Consider the following 17174-nt stretch of genomic DNA (forward strand, 5'->3'; position numbering starts at 1 on the left):
AACTCCACTACATTTCCTCTACCTATGTATGTTACTACCAAATAAGATCAGCAGAAGAAGAGTTGGTATTATGGTCTGTATTTATATAAAGTGCCTTTTTAGTTTGATGAACTGCTTTCCACTACAGTTTTCACCCATTTACACGCTTCAACCTAGGGTTAAGTGTCTTTGCTCAAGGACACATGTAGACTAGTATTGCCAGTTGAAAGACAACTCGCCCTACCACTGAGCCCAGATGAGTCAATCCATAAATAAACGTCATATATATATATATATATATATATATATATATATATATATATTTATATATATGTAATATTATGAAATAGGGATTTCAACTTCTACCAAAGTAATTTTCTGGTAACATATGTACTTTTTACTCAAGTATCACCTTTAAGGTACTTTAAAACCATATTTTCATAATGTCATAGACTTGACTTTATAAAGCGTGTGGAGGCACCTCATACAACCTCCCTTCAAAGCCTAGATTCACTCAGGTTGCTCACATGTGAGCCGCTGTTTGGGTTTTTTTCCACATGAAGGTCAGAATAACTTTGAGTGTGACATGAAAAGTGACAGTTTATCAGTCGGCTGCAGGTGGTAAACGAGCTCTGCTTTGATTTAACCCAACACTCGCTAGGCTAAATGGCGTCTTTGGGATTCAGCAGCCAGTCCTTCAGAGCGGCGGCGCGCTGTGTGTTCCAGAGGAAAACTAATGGATGCTCACGGAGGCTCGGGGGAGGCCAGGGGGGTAAAGCGGCGCAGAGCCGGGGCAGCAGATGGCTCGTCTCCAAGCTTTCAGGATCCCGCTCGGCTCTGCCAAACAGGAACAGGTGCTGGAGAAAGTAGGAAGTGAGCTGTGGGCCCTGGTGGCAGCAGGAGACCCTTGACCAGCTGGCAAGGAGAAAATGGAAATAGTTGGCAGTGGAAGAGAGAGAAAAACCCTGTGCAACGCGGGGAGGTAGAGGAGCGAGGGAGGATGTGAGCGGTGGAGAGACGGCAACACAGCGAGACATGGAAGAGGATTTCACGTTTTAACTCGGACGATATCTGACAGGGCGAGGTTTTATCTGTCCAACAAAAGAAAAGGTTTAACTTGGACGATATCTGACGGGGCGATGTTTCATCTGTCCAACAAAAGAAAAGGTTTAACTTGGACGATATCTGACGGGGCGATGTTTTATCTGTCCAACAAAAGCAAAGGAAACAAAGAAAAACTAGCCTGGCTGCAGCTCATTCACAGCGCCCCCTAGAGCCCTTAGAATAAACAGCCCCAGTGCTTTATCGCGTTTATCTGGATAAGGACCAGACATTTCCACGTCTGTCTGGACAGGCGACGCCGATGACACTGAATTTGTGTAGATTTGTTTTTAACTTAAATGTACGCAATGCAGAAATTCGCATTTGGTGTCAGCGATAAGCAGGATTTACTTATCATATGGTATCACAGGTATCTGGGACTGAAAAATCTTGTATTTCGTTTTCAAATTCATCCTGTGTGCCGTCCGTTTCATACCCCTGACCTAAACCCTTCTTCTTCTTATTTGACTCAGCTCTGGCGCAGTGCTGCCCTCCGCAGGTTGAAGCTCTCACTCACATCCCGTAGTCTGAAATCACAGTTGGTAGAAACTCTTCAACACAGAGCGAACTTGTCCTTTATTCCCCATTCCCAAATCCTGAAAACATACTTATCGGGCCACTATCATGGTTGCTGCCTGGCTAGTGGGAACACCAAAATGTGTGAAAATGCGCTTTTTTAGCTTTGTACAAAATTCATCGGATCGCACTAAAACTCAGTGAAATCGCACGTTTGGCCGGTCTTGGTGAGCGATGTTCGATGCTAGGGCCCCAAACACAAATGTGTTTTACAGTATATGTTTTTCCCAACAGAAAATGGCAAATGATGAATAACTCATAATCCATTATTCACCCATCTATGATTGAGTAATTCATGTTTTCATTGGTTCATTTAGGACAGGAAGACAGTGTGAGAGGAAAGTTCACTCCTAATCTTTGAATATGAGCGTACAGTAGTTAAGCTGAGTGATGACATCATCATCATGAGATTATTTCATTTTTACCCACCGATGATGATGATGATGATGACGATGATGGTGTGTGATTGAGTCATTAGCTTCTCTCCTGTAATCGCTGGCTCAGCAGACAGAGCTCAGTAAATGAGGCTGTAATGAGGTTGAATTAAATGACTGTGAGTGTGGACTGTGATTAACACACAGACAAATGAAAAGGAGACACAACTGATCTGTCTGTGTGTGTGTGTGTGTGTGTGTGTGACCCGAACAGCGTCCCTTTCAAAAAGGTCACGTGACCAGTTTCCTTTTGTAAAAATTGATGTTTTTGATTTTACAAAAACTTGGGCAGCTGTTTTGTGTCTTTTTGTGTTTGTTGTGAGTCTTTGAGCATTTTAATTTCTCTCTATGTGGTTGTTTTCTGCATCTAGTGGTTATTTTTAACACTCTTTGTGGTTGTTTGTAAAAATTTCCCATATTTTTGTGGTTGTTTGCTTCTTATGAATCATTGTTTTATATGTTGTTGAGGTTTTTTGTTCATATTTTGTGTCATTTTGTGATTTGATTTTGTGTTTCTTTCAGGTTGTTTTGAGTCATTTTGTGTCTTTTGTGGTTGGTTTGTGCCTTCTTGTCGTTTATCCGACAACAGCAGACGTCGCTTTGCCGACGTTCCTCTTCACCCCTGTCGCTGTCCCCGCACGTCAGTACCGTTACCCATCATGCACCTGGAGAAAACAAATGAAGCAGCCCTGCACAGAAGGACGGAGGGTGTGTCTCGTGTTCGCGCTGTTGTGTTTCTGCTGACAGGTGAATTCTACTTTGTAAATAATCTCACTGAAACTGATCTGTGAGGCTGCTGTTTGTTTGTTTTGCTGTTCACTCGTAATTAAACTGCAGAAGAAGAAGAAATAATCTCAAGCTCATCGTCGTCAACAACAACGACGTGACGATTACTATATTATATAAGTGTAAAATAAAATTAAAAAAATTTAATAACTAAGTAAAAGTTGTTGAAATTGTTTTTAGAGACAGAAAACACAAGACAGATTAGAAATCAGCTGGACGTTGTTTTTTCTATCCGCACGTCGACCTCGGGCCAGGACTGTCCAGGCCATCTGTCCGTCCTGGCAGCGACTTACTGAGCGGAAAGAATGAGGGCCGACTCTGGACCTGGACCTGGACCTGGTTAGGGTTACAACACACTGGAACAGAAACACACAACTGTCCGAGTTTACACACAAAACAAACAGTCTCAGAAATGACCGACTGCCCCTAAATGCAACACAAATACATGGACAAACACGAGGTAAAGTGATGTTTGGGCAGCCCATCGCTGACAGGAAAGGAATTGGGCTTGTAAATGGAGGGTAACTGGTTCAAATCCTGTGTTTTGGTGCCCATGAGCATGGTCCCTGGGAGCAGATAGAAGGCTTGGGTTAAACGTAGAGGTCAAATTCACTTCCACTAATCAGTATTTGTGCAAAAATAACTCATTCTAAATCTAATGTGGATCAGAATTTCACAAACTTTCTACACTTTTTAGAAAGGGCAATACACACTATTAATCACGGAAGACCCTACATTCTTTGCATAATGTAGCGACAAATTTACAGTCACTTTTGTTCAGGGACCCAAAAAAATATTTCTCGCGACCCATCTGTGGGTCCCGACCCCATCTTTGACAACCACCGATGACGCCGTAGAACCGTACAAACTCATTCAGAGAATGAATTAGTTATTTATTATTGCCCAAAGGTGATTCCAGATTTATTAGCGTTAATAAAAAATGCTCCTCTCGGTTTCCGCGCTCACGATCGCTGTGAATTAATTTTCCTCTGGTTTTATTTGACACCTGAGGCTGTGTAATGTTCACAATGCACATATGATAATATCATTTGAATAATACAGTGCCTCTAAATGGGTTTCTGTTTCTTTCAACTGTCTGATTCACAGTCCAACGTAATGTCTTATATTTTATTCAAAGTAGTTCATTCATGAGACAAAATGCACAATAAATCCCATTTTTTTAAATACACTGTCATTTTTTGCGACCTTGTCTTTTTATACATTTATCTATCTGACTATTTATATTGACAGTTGTTATTATTCTACACCTCTAAACCTTTGTTTTTAATTGTTTTATTTATTCAACACCTTTATATTACCATTATTATGATTGTAATTTATATTACTTGTCTTTGCTTTTGTTTGTTTCTCATCTGGCTTTCATTATAAATAGATATTGCTACATAAATAGTTATTATTGTTATTGTTAGTAAACTAAATTTGCTCTTTGGACCCTGAACAACAAGGTGAGGTGGACACAGGCCCTTTAAAGGGACAGTCTGAGACATGGAGACATGCTTATCATCAGTATGTCTAAGTCGCTCATGTCCCTCTATCCCACTAGGTGGCGATATGCCCCCTTTTCAGCAACATTTTTTTTTTTTTAGCTTGTTGCTAGTTGTTTAGTCAAGTCTTCCCACATTAGTAAACCAGTGTCAACTCATATATCATAAAAATATTGTAAACCACTCACTCTCCTACACCAAACCCCTTAGAGAAAATCAATGATTTTAACAGGAGGCAGCAATGGACCAGCAGCTCATGTGTCCCTGTCAGCTAAAATTACTAATTTTCTATATGGAGTTTGGTGTGGGAGAGTCTAAGTGGCTTCAAACTGCAGTTTCCTGTTGTAAAAGTTCTGTCTAACGGTGAAATGCCAAGTTCAGATGTGCCCGAACTGGGTAGTGGAAAAGCGCCATTAGTCCAACTAAGACTAGCTCGATTTTAGTCGCTACGCTAACTACACGATAACTATAGCCGACCATATTTTTTAGACATGACTACAGAAACATCCTGAACAGGAAAGAGAGAAACTGTTTTCACTCTTTACTCCACAGTTTTTCTTACATATCCTCAGTCATATATAGCCTACTGTATATGATGTGGTACTATCCCTAATGGAAAAGCAAAAAACAAAACATGCCAAGTCGAGCCATGCCGAGATGAGTCGTGCTGGAACTAGGTAGTGAAAAAGCGCCATTTGTCCGACTAAGGCTAGCTCAATTTTAGTCGGACTAACACGTGTTTACATGACTTTAAGAAAACCAAATGACTGTCTTAGTCTGACGAAAATTGGACTTCACTCACTCCGTACACTTACATATATGTGGTACTAACAACAAAAAGACAAGTTGGGCCGAGCCGAATCGTGCCAGAACATGTCTCAAACATCCCATTTTAAGGCTTTAATCCAGTCATGAATGTGTGAGCAGATAATGTGAGTGAGTAGTTTCATGTTTTCATAAATTAATATAGACTCATCACCCGTGTGCAACACAAAAACACTCATCTGTATGTGTATGTTGTGTTATTGTGTGTGTGTGTGAGAGAGCAGTCTCACTGCTGAGCCGTGAAATGAACAGTAGCAGCTGATGTAGCAGCAGCAGCAGCAGAGCTCAGGGTGGGGGAGGGTTTCAGCGGAGGGACTACTTTCTCTCCTGCTCCCCTTTGAAAACTACAACTTTACAGTACTATATAATTTGTTGTATAAGTGTTTAACGCGGCTCTGACACTTTATTTTCTAAAGTTACACTAATAAACACAGATTAGCGTAAGGTAGCTCTGCGCTAACGGACTAGCTAACACGAATAAAAAGAAAAACGTTCACAAAAGCGTCCAAAGAACCATAATGCCCGCTCTGTCTCTGTCCATGGTGCTAGTTTCTCTTCCACCCATCAAAAACCTGGCTTATACTTTGCCTATAAAGGAAACTGTGAACGCGCGCACAAACACATACACACACACAGGCGGCCGCCATTTTGTGTCCACTCGTCGGGAGTTTGTGCTTAAACAGAGCTGAAGTTTTAACACTCACACACTACTGCCATTTCTGCTCTTCTTCATCAACTCTCACATCACATACTCCTGTGTGTCAAGCCCCGCCCTCCCCCACTCCTCTGCCTGTGCAGCGCGGATTGGCTGTGCCACGCGTCACTCCGTAATCACAACTCATGATTGGCTCTCGCTTCCTGGGCCTCGCGGCCTCTTTGGCCAATGACGGCGCGGCTTGGTGTGCAAAGGGCGGGAAGAGGAGAAGGAAGGAGAAGAAGGAGGCGGAGGGGGGTTCAGAGTGTGACCGACATGGAGAAAAAAAAGAAGCGAATAAAGTGACTCATTCAGCTCCTGTGTTCTACATGAACGTTTTCACGCGTTCGAACACGTATTTAACGTGTTCTGTGTCGTTTTACGGCAGTTTCCCGTGTTTGTCTGACTTTGTTGTGTTTTGTGGCTGCTTCTTGCTGTCACTGGCTGCCATGTTTCATCCTTCATTTTTTTTTTTATCCACAGCACATGACTTTACACTTTTATTGAAAGCAACCTTCTCTGTACAAGCTGACTCAGTTTAACTTAGATTTTTAGTTTATATATCTACTAAATGTTCAGATGCAACATATTCTTACATTGTAGTAAAGGTCCAAATATCATTTAACAAAAAAAACACATCTAAGTTAGGGTAATTGTGTACATATTAATGAAAACATCTACATGTATGTAGTAAATGTGATAAATGTCAAAGCTATTCAAAGACACTGACATATTTGAGCCTTTATGTTTAATGAAAATCACGTTAATTGCCACATAAAGTTTACACAATACTGGGAATTTATAAGAAGAGATAGACAGATAAATAATAAAATTAAAATAAAATAAAAAAGAGTTAGTAAAGAGGAGTAGTGAGTATAACTTAAAACAAACGTCAGTGCAATATGGGAACTGTTATTGGTTAAATAAGTGTTTTACAGTATTAAATACATATGTTTTATTAGTAAAAATGTACGTATAACTTTTCATTTATAACTAAAAAGCTGCTAAATGTCAGTTTAAGATAGTTAATTAGTACCACAATGGGGGAAATGTACAGTATCGCAGCAGAAAATACAGTAAAGGTAAAGTTGACAAACTATAAACATGCATCTCCACATCCATGAATGTACAATACAGATGATATCATCTATATATAAAGATTATAAACATAGGATAAACTATACAGTATATGCATTAAGTTACTGGATTATACACAGTATGGGCTTCATATTTACAGTGTAAACCAGGATTATTGCATGTGTATATGAAATGAGAACAGTTTATTGTCTACAGATGTGATTTTTGTCAAAAAAGAAGGCCATTAAATCTCATTTGAACACAAATTTACAGACGTAAATTCACTCTTACGGCCTTGAAATGTTTGTGTAACTTCAATATAAAACCAAAATACAGCATGAATATACTTTACATTTACAGCTATGACTCTAACTTTAATCCCACATTATGTTTCAAGCTCATATTTACCCATTTATCGAGTCAATTTAAGGAAATATGTATAAAAACACATTGCTATAGATCCAGTTATATGAAGACAGTTGAAGGTTAAATGCAAACCATAACCAAACAAAAAAAAAAGTTATTTTTATACATATTTAAACATTACAAAGAAAGACACTATGTTATCGTTTAATTCGACGTAAACATAGAAATAATGTAGTTTTATGGAAGTTTTCTCTGTTGGGGGACTAACTGTTGTGGGTCAGTGCTGCTGACTGCGCGTGCGCAGTAGATGAGGGAGGGGGTCCCCCCCCCTCTCTCCCTCAACATCCGGGCACTTCAGAATCACCATTGACAGCCTCAGCACAACTTTTCCCCAGGCAAAGTGAAATCAAGCCGCGGACTCGGACAAAATATAGTCCCCGCGTTTCAACTTAAAATTACCGACGTTTAAGCCTCCCCGCGGGCCCGGAGCACCCCTCGACGTTCGGCCGTGATCCGCAGAAGCCCCCTGCCGGGTCCGGAGATCTTTCTGCCGGGTTTGAATCACTTTTGGAGACGGGCGGAAAGTGTGTGATGAGTCCTGGGCTGTAAAAGAAGCGAGAACTTGCTGTGCAGCCCGAGAGTAGTTCTTCTTTCAATTGTTATTGTCGCTTTAAAAAAATCTTTAATTCACTTAAACTTGGTGTCGGCGGCGTCGAAAGTGGCGGAAAAGTGCTTTTGTGAGCGGAACATGGAAGTACAAGGCCCGCAGGAGGCGTTGAAAGTGGAGCTCCAGTGTCATCAGGTAAAAGAAACATCGTGTGTTGGTGTTTGCGAAGCGAAGTGAGAGCAGCGGCAGCAGCGGGGATGAAGCGGGGACATTCCGGCAGGAGAACCGCCGCTGTTGCCGCTACTGCTGCTGGACCGGGGGACTTGTCTCCCAGCGACGCCGCGGACACTTCCAGGCGGGGCTGAGGACACTTTTTGGGGGTAGTTTGTGCTGTGGCTGTGGGTGTTTGTGTGGTGAATTTGGAGGCAGTGATGCGGTGGAGGAGGTGGTGGTGGTGGTGGAGTGTGGCGATCAGGACGCGACCTGAATATTTATGAGGAGCCGGAGTGTCGGTGTGAGCCCCCGCTTTGTTCCTCCATCCACTCTCCATAAGTTGAGACACTTTCTCGGCCTCGCTCGGCTCCGACACCCGCCGCTAACTAGTTGCACGGATGAAGCCGGACCCACAGGTAAACAACTGGGCTTTTTTAAGCAGAGCTGCCGGTTATAGGCGAGCCTGGCTCGGCTCGGATCGCCAAGAAACTTTATCGGCACGAATGTTGTCTGCTCTGCTCTTCGGCGTCAGTGTGTCAGCTTCACGGCGACTTTGCTTAAAAATACGTGGGTTTGAATGTTGTTGTAAAAGCACATACGTGAAATAGAGACTGAATTCGTAATTTTGTATACGATATGACGGCGTATCGCGATAAAAAAAGACTTACGATAAGTTGACTGTTGTGATTTCCCATTGTCGAGATAATATGAACGAGGAAAACCATTAATGTTGAGAAAAAACGTACTGAAGAGCTTACTAACATACAGTCATTACGATTTACAATGGAGTTCTACAAGGGGCAGCTAGCATTTTAAGCTAGGCGTTTCAGGTATAAATCTGAACAATCGAAAACATTGTGTCCGCAAACGTTTCCGTCTAACTTTTCCTTAACCTTACTATATCTTCACTAGGATTTTGGTAAAAAAAACTAATTTGTCATTGAACTCTACTTTACTAACTTTAGAGCAGAGTTTCGCAAATTTGCTCACATCTTAAAGGTGTCCATCGAGACCCAAATCACAACATCAAGTGTGAGAAGAGCTGATTTGTTCAGAAATTGTATTACAGCGTCGCGTTACGTATGTTATTTTAAACAAACACGCACAAATCCGAACTAAGGTTGTTAAAGTTCCCAATAAAGTCTGTGTGGGGATCCATGACTAGTTTGGACTATGTAATTATACGACAGCAGATGTTATATTATATTATTGTATAGGGATTCGGATTAAGTACAATACTACAATGAACTTCAATATTCTGAAGATGGGCTCCATAAAATAGCTCCACAGAAACTTCACCACGCTTGTACATGAGTCTACGCTTGTTTCTGTCAAAGAATCTAAAAAAGGAAAAACAACCCAAACTTTAAAACATGTTTACAGCAATAATATTTTGGATTTCCTGTTGTGTCGGGATAATTATGACGTGACATTTTTGTTTTTTGAGTCTGCTGGATGTTTACGTTGTTGTGTGATGGAGCTTTGAAGGAGTAGACAAACACTTTACAGCTGTGTGTTGTTTGAGAAATGTCGGCCTCCATTTTGAGAAAGGTCAGCATCATCCTGGAAGTAGCATTGGAGGCTAACAACTGAGCTAACCCAGCTAAACTTACCCCTTTGTAACAATTCACTTTTAAAAACACTCTCCTTTGTTTTAAGTAGTGTTTTATTTGTTCTCACTTTAGACTTAATCTAAGGTGTTATTCTCATGTGTCATGTGACGGCATCGCCACGTTTTGAGTGGCTGTCACTTTCTTCCTCCTTTTGCTGAACATATAACGTTGAAAACTTGGCAGCAGGTGCAGCAGTTAGAGGAGATGGAGGCTGAGGCAGTGTTTTCAGCACCGAGGCCAGCTCCTCCTCGTCCAGCTCCTCCTCTTCCTCCTCCTGCTGCTGCTGCTGCTGCTCCGCTCGTCGCTCCCAGCAACACACACACACACACACACAACTTCAGCAGCCAGTACGAGGAGGAGAAATGACGGGAAGTAGGCGGATTTTTATTGAGCCGGTCACTGTTCCGAACATTTTAAGACCCTTTTTTTTTTTTACTTCCTCTTCACTTTAATGGACGTCACTTCCTGTGGAGTTAAAAAGCAGCTGCAGTGAAAAAAAACAACAACCTGAGTGTGAATTCATGTTTGTGTTTCTTCTTCTTCTCTCACTTTGGTTGTGGAAGCTTCCATTTTGAGAGAGAAGGGGGGGGGCTCGGTCCACCCCTCCCTCACTCCAATATGGAGAGGAGAAAAGTCTGCAGAGTTTCGTGCAGGAGGAGCAGGAAGAGGAGGAGGGAGGGGGAGGGGCCCCATTCATGCCTAACATTACCATTTTGATTGCTTTGATGCTGTTTTTGGTTTGTGGGGGGGAGGGGCGGCGGAGAGAGAGAGTGAGGGAGAGATGGAGAAGCCCAGTCAGCAGCAACGCCGCACAGCGACACAGCTTTTAATCACTCTTTTATTTTTTCCCTCTTCTTCCCTTCCTTCTGTGTTCGCAGCAGAAAAAAAACCCACACACACACACACACACACACACGTGACCTTTACTTTTCCTCTGCGTGTATTTAAAGCCACGTCAGTCACGTCTGTAGCCATGTTCCCTCGTAAACTTTGAGCTGATGGAGGGAGAGAGGGATAGAGGGAGAGAGAGGGTTCATGGGAAATAACGAGTGTCAGAGGAGACGCTTGGAGGTCGTTTCATGGTCACAGTCTGAGGCCTTAGCTGGGAAGTTTGATGAAGCAAATACAGATATTCTTCTTCCACACACACACACACGTGCATATATATATCTATATATCTATATATATGTATATGTAACGGAGAACACGTGGGGACAATCATTCCGTTTTCTTAATGTCATGTAAACACGCACTAGTCCGACTGAACTCGAGCTAGCCTAAGTCGGACTAATGGCACTTACCTCACTACCTGGTTCCAGCACGACTCAACCTGGCACGGCTCTACTTGGCAGGGATGGAATGATTGAGAACACGTGTGAAAAAAACTGGAGTAAAAAGAGAGTGAATGTTTTGGATGTTTCTGTTGTGTGTCTAAAAAAACATGGTCGGCTATAGTTAGCGTAACTCCTCCTCCTCCTCACACACTCTGAATGTTTACACACATGTTAAAAGTCCGATTTTAGTCAGACTAAGACTACAGTCATAAATCAATTTCTCCTCCGCATGTATACATGGACTCAACGAGTTGTCCGATTGTCTGCCTTAGTTGGAATACTTAGTGAGTAACCGCTCCTGCTACCACACCAGGGGTGTGTCAAAATATCGATGATAAGTGATATATCGTCCTTCTTTGCGCGATGGCGCGATAATCGAAACGCCAGGGCAAATATCGATATTTTAATCAACAAATGAAGGCGCTCTAAAGTAAACAAAGGAGTTTACAGCGGGATAATGGAGGAGAAAACTACGTTAAGAGATGCACTTTTAAGTTTTTTGTCTTCATTTACGATTATCACAGAATCGTCATATCGTGGCGATATTATTAGTATCGTATTGTGAGGTTCCCACCTCTAGTGAATCCCTTTAAAAAAAAAAAAAAGTATTTAAAATGAAAACAGGGTCGTGTGGATGTCGTTGATATCGGACCGATACCAATTACCTCCCTAGTTCCATCGATGCACGTCTGGCTCTGGATTTAGTTTTTAAAAGATTTTAAAAGTGGAAAATAAGAAAAATAATTTATCTGCAGCAGAAACAGACGCGCTTATCTCTGTCTCTATGTTCTTGGAGAAGAAAAGAGTCATTGATTCTTTTTCTCTTCACTCCACTTGCTCTCTGTTGCATCACGGCGTCAGTTTCTCACCGAGTCGTCAGGTTGTTTTTCTTCCTCTCCGTCGTCGTCGTCCGGGCGTTAAAAAAAACCCATTCTCTATAAAAAAAGTGTCTTTATTCTAATTTTTCCCTCTCAATGAAAGTGTTGTAATTGTGGGCTTTGAGACCAAAGGTGACTTCCTGTAGTAAATTGCAGCATCTGTCGCCATGGAAACACTAACTCTCTCCTTCCACTCACACACTGTTAAACTCCTGAAGGTCCTACATTATGTATATCTATGTAATGTATGTCTGTGACCATGTGACCATGAGTGAGTGAATGAATGAGTTTCAATGCACAGTTTTGTGATGAAAGCAGCCGTCTGGAAAAACGGTGTGTTTAAGGAGCGTGGGAATTTTTAGGACTTGGTTGTCTCTAAAGGTGACAACATCACGGTGCGTTCACGTTCCATTAACGCTGGAAACTTGAAATTTTGTGTCCGTTTATTAACATAGGCAAACAAATATTGTAAACAGAGTTCACAGATAAAATATTAGCCATGTTTTTTTTACAAAATAATTATGTTTGTCTCAAAAAACCTTTTTTTGTCTAATATAGTTCTTGTAAATAACTTCAATATTAATTGAAATAATATTTACGTATATATTTATATATGATATTAAGACATTTGTGCTGACGTATGTACCTCGTAGATATGATGCGTCATTGGAAGATTTAAACGATTGTCGTAACAAAACTCTAATTTGTAATATTATTCACATAATTATAACAATAGACCTTTTTATATATTTTATATATTGTCACATGATGGTGGCGAAGTGAACATTTTTTTAAGCCATATTTAGGGTTTACGGATCCGTCGTATTGGCAAGTATCAGGACTTTTTGGCTCCCCCTAAAATGTACGTCCCATCTTCTGAAAGTTTACGTATGCAAACCAAATGACTTAAAGTTCGGGTCTGTAGCGGTGTCAACACTAGCATTCGTAGCCTACGACACACGTCCTTCCCCCTATTGTTGGTCAAAGCTCCGCCCCCTAAAACAGACACTTTTGATCTTATGGTTAAGAGTGTGCCGCCTTCAGGGCCATATGTCAGATTTCTACTTCTCTGTGTTATTTTTATTTTCCTGTCTTACCAGTAAACGTTTGTTTGGGTAAAACATTCGCTAAAGACTTGCTGTGATAAAAGGTCCGTGAAACGCCGTTCATATTCTTTACGTTCACTCATTAATCAGTAACGGTTGTCCGTCGACTCCCTGCTGTTATATCTGCACCGTGTCGTTCATCAGCTCAGGAGTAATTGGCTGGAGGAGTCGCCGTCGCCCCCTGCTGAGCTAGAGGATGAAGGTCTCCGAGAGCCATGGTCACGTTTAAAGACGGACCCGGCTCTGCTCTGCTCTCGTTTGGTGAGCAGGTGAATTTCCTCTAATCCCTCAGTGGCTCGTTACAAGTTTCCTGTAGCGCTGATTTAAACCCGGGGAAGGTTGAGGGATTTGTCTCGGACAAACGGCAGCTTTTTACCGAACAGACAACGACAAACGAGCTAGGGCTGACTGTGTTGTGAGATTCTGATTCTGAGAAGGAAGCGTCTCTGAGTTCATATAAAATACATACGATATTATCGTGATTAAAAGCTCTCGCTGTGAGTTGGTGAATTTCCATTATCAGGATAAAGGTAATTCACGGAGGTGGGGAATGGTTTCGTCGTTAATATTTAATGTGAGTGCCGTCCACTAACACACATTTATTTTGAATGACCACAAGGGGGAGCTGGTATCTTTCCACTCATAATGTTACTGAACATTTTTTTGTCGCTAAAAACATAAACAAATGTTAGTAGCATGTTTTTTTCTTACAGATACGAATCAAACAAAGTTTTGTACATTTGACTTTTAAAATGACTCCCGTTTATTTTGGCCACATTAATGAGGACAGAGATGTTTCCCGTTGTCACGTGTCAGGACTCTCTTCAGCTGTTGATCAGTTATTGTAAATAATGAGTAGTGAAAGTTCAGTCTGGAGCGTAAACACCTCATCGTCCTGTGTTTTCTGGAACGTTCTCGTGCTGTGACAGCTCGTCATTAACCCGACACTCGACGACTGTTTCCAGAGGAAAAAGTGCTGACGCGGCTCGTCTGCAGGCGGAGGCGCGGTGGCTGTGTCGGCGATGAATTAACCCGCGCTGACGGCCCGCGCTGCTGTTTTCATCTCTCTCTCTCTCTCTCTCTCTCTCTCTCTCTCTCTCTCTCTCTCTCTCTCTCTCTCTCTCTCTCTCTCTCTCTCTCTCTCTCCCTCTGTGACGTTGCTGCACAAACACTGAATCACACGCTGTCACTGCGGCTCCACAAAGAAACTGCAGATCACTCAGATTATTGATAACCGATCACCCATTTATTTCCCATGAAGCCTTTCTGCAAACATTCTGCCAAATTTAATGAAACCAAAGAAAAGAAGAGAGCATTGAAACCACGAGTGGAGGTTGCCCAATGAGGCTTTTTTCACAGAAATCTTTTAAAAAATGTTTACCCATATTTTTGTCCGATTTTCTATTTTTCCTCCGTCCTTATAAAAATTGCGATAAGCCATACTGGAGAAAGAAAATATTAAGTCGGAATTGGGGCTGCTAAGTGGAATCATTATTGAAAATCAGGCCTACTGCCATTTTCAAAAAAAAATCTCGTAAAAACAGACCCTGGGGAAAAAAAATCTCGTAAAAACAGACCCCGAAAAAACATCTCTTGTAAAAATGGGATCCTTCAAATTTTTTTTTGAAGAGTTTCCGTACAATCGCAATTTCAGTCAAAATAAGAGTATTGCAAGAATAAATGGGGAACTACTTTATATTTTGTCTAGCACCACATTAGCATTGGTATTAGCTCTTTGAAGATGAGACAAACCTATTCCGAAAGAAGGAAATTCTCGCCTTGGCCTGCGATACACTATCACACGGTATCGGCCCAAGCACTTCCGATATATATCGGAAGTATCGCTGATATGCTCGCAATTCAAAGAGTTTTTTTTAAATATACATAGTTTATGACATTTGGATTCTTACACAGTGAATGACAAATCGTTGGTACGGCCCGACTTTGAGGACATTTAAAGGACTAGTTTGTCACATATTTCTTTAATTTTTTATGCTTTTCTTTTTTCATGAGGACATAAAATCATTCTACAGAGAATTCTGATGCATCGACGCATGAAAATAATTCCCCGGTCTGATTGTACAGTCACAGATTCAAAGTTAAATATACAAGTGAGTTGAGTCACTGTGTGTGTGTGTGTGTGTGTGTGTGTGTGTGTGTGTAGTCCAGTTAACTGACACGGTGAATAACGTCTGTCTGAGAGATGACACACAGCAGTGGTGTGTGTGTGTGTATGATGCAGAGTAACAGTTCATGTTTGAATCACCACTTATGTGTCAGTCAGTCGAGTGTGTGTCTCACTCCCCCCTGTGAAGTCAATTTAGAACTCCTTATAGAAAATCTATAAGAAGAAAACCGTATAATATATGTGTAGCCACTTTATTAGGTACACACACAGGCTTGATCCGTTACTAAATGAACCGCCAGCTCCTTTAACTGTTATTATCAATTATCAGGGGTGTCACGATTCTCCAAATCCTCGATTCGATTCCATTTAAAGGTCTTTTTTTGACTTGTCTAGTTTAGTCTAAGATCCTTGATTTTATGTCATGATAACTCTTCTGCATGGTGTCACGAGTGATATCCATCATTTGTTTACAGTGTACCACATTAAGGCCTTTATTGTCACATTTATTAACAATAACCAGTCAATTGTAAACTACTTGCTTCGCCTCGCCTCACCTTGGCACGGTTAAGTAGCATTTCCACTAGCATAGTACCTGTTACCAGGTACTTTTTTTAGTACCTGCTCTGGCGAGGTTCCAAGCGAGCTGAGGTGACACTATGTGTGATGTCATCAGACTGCCGGCCACTGATTGGTCAGAGTGCGGTCACAGGAAGAGACGTCCGACACAAGAATCTAAGCCGAACAATGCCGAAGAGTAGATCAGTTAAAAAGACTTGTCTGTGTGGTCATGGAGGAAGAACTGAACAAATATTTTGAATGAACTGATTCTAATGATTCAGTTACAGTGAAAACAACTGCTTTACAGGACACCAGTCACTCGTTTGTTTGTGTTAAAACGACGTCACCGCAGTTCCCTGCAGCCGTGCAGTGATGACTCCGCCCACGTTGAGTAGGTACTATTTTTTTGTTGTGGAGATGCAACCTAAACTGTGCTGAGCTGGGACCGTAGTGGACAAGTGCCATAAGTGTGAAAAGAAGAGAATTCATAAAGAGTCAGGTAGATGTGACCTCTGACCTCCAATAACACGATCACATGGAGGGAAACAAGTAAAGTAGTAATAAAATGTGACCTGCTTGGCGTTCCAAGGTCACAAGACTCATGCTACAAACTCGCCCAAAGCGCTAGTTATTGCTTTAGCGCCAGTTTGACTCCAGAGGACGTTTTTGCTCCAGAGACGTCCTGTGCTTTACTACACACTCATAACAGAGTTTAATCCAGATTGAGACACAACCCCTATTAATAACTAAAAGAAGTTTTCAGCGTCTTAAACGTGGATATTTTCGGTTGTTTTTTTTTGGTCCATATAACAAAAAAATATATAATTAAAAGTAGTGATGTCCTGATACAACTTTAACTGATATTGCAACCTTGAGTATTGACCAATATCAATCCGATCCCATATCAGCACAAATCATACATACTTTTATTACTTATTTTGTAGTGGGGAATGTTAGAAAAGGCTTGATCAAGTGATTTTACTCAAAGACAGAACAAAAGTCAGCAACAGTAGGTATGAGGAAAAACTCATCCATTTATTATTAACCAGTGGGTTACATAAATTGTAATCTTCAAAATAAGAACATACTACAATTGAATAAAATAAATGAGAAGACCCTGAAAAATAACCTCAATAAATCCACAAATTATACTTTTCAAGTGCAAACAATTCAAGTTCACATCAGTTATTTTTTATTGTCAGTATATGGTGGGAACAACTGAGCGCAGGGACAGAAAAACAACGACACAATATTGTCCACAGCTCCAATTTCACTGACTGTGCCCAAAACAATGTGGTCATTGCTCTTATTCTTCACTCAAAAAAATACGAGTGCAAAGAAAATAAACATCACTCTAACAAGAGCAGAAAACAAATGATAGGGTATAGTTTTTC

The 17174-nt window shown here is 41.2% G+C and overlaps 1 protein-coding gene across 2 annotated transcripts in view; it reads left to right on the forward strand.

Moving 5' to 3' along the window:
• Positions 1-7795: 7795 nt before the first annotated feature.
• phf21b (PHD finger protein 21B) overlaps positions 7796-17174 on the forward strand; it is a 45771-nt gene continuing 36392 nt past the window's right edge. Inside the window, exon 1 of one of the 2 annotated variants that reach the window (XM_058624599.1) lies at positions 7796-8145. In XM_058624599.1, coding sequence (XP_058480582.1) covers positions 8092-8145 — 54 coding nt within the window. In that variant the 5' untranslated portion in view covers positions 7796-8091. Of the gene's footprint in view, positions 8146-8170; positions 8580-17174 lie in introns of those variants that run through there. The other variant, XM_058624600.1, reaches the window with a different exon arrangement.

Source organism: Solea solea, chromosome 3, assembly GCF_958295425.1.
Source record: "Solea solea chromosome 3, fSolSol10.1, whole genome shotgun sequence".
NCBI classification, from domain to species: Eukaryota; Metazoa; Chordata; class Actinopteri; order Pleuronectiformes; family Soleidae; genus Solea; species Solea solea.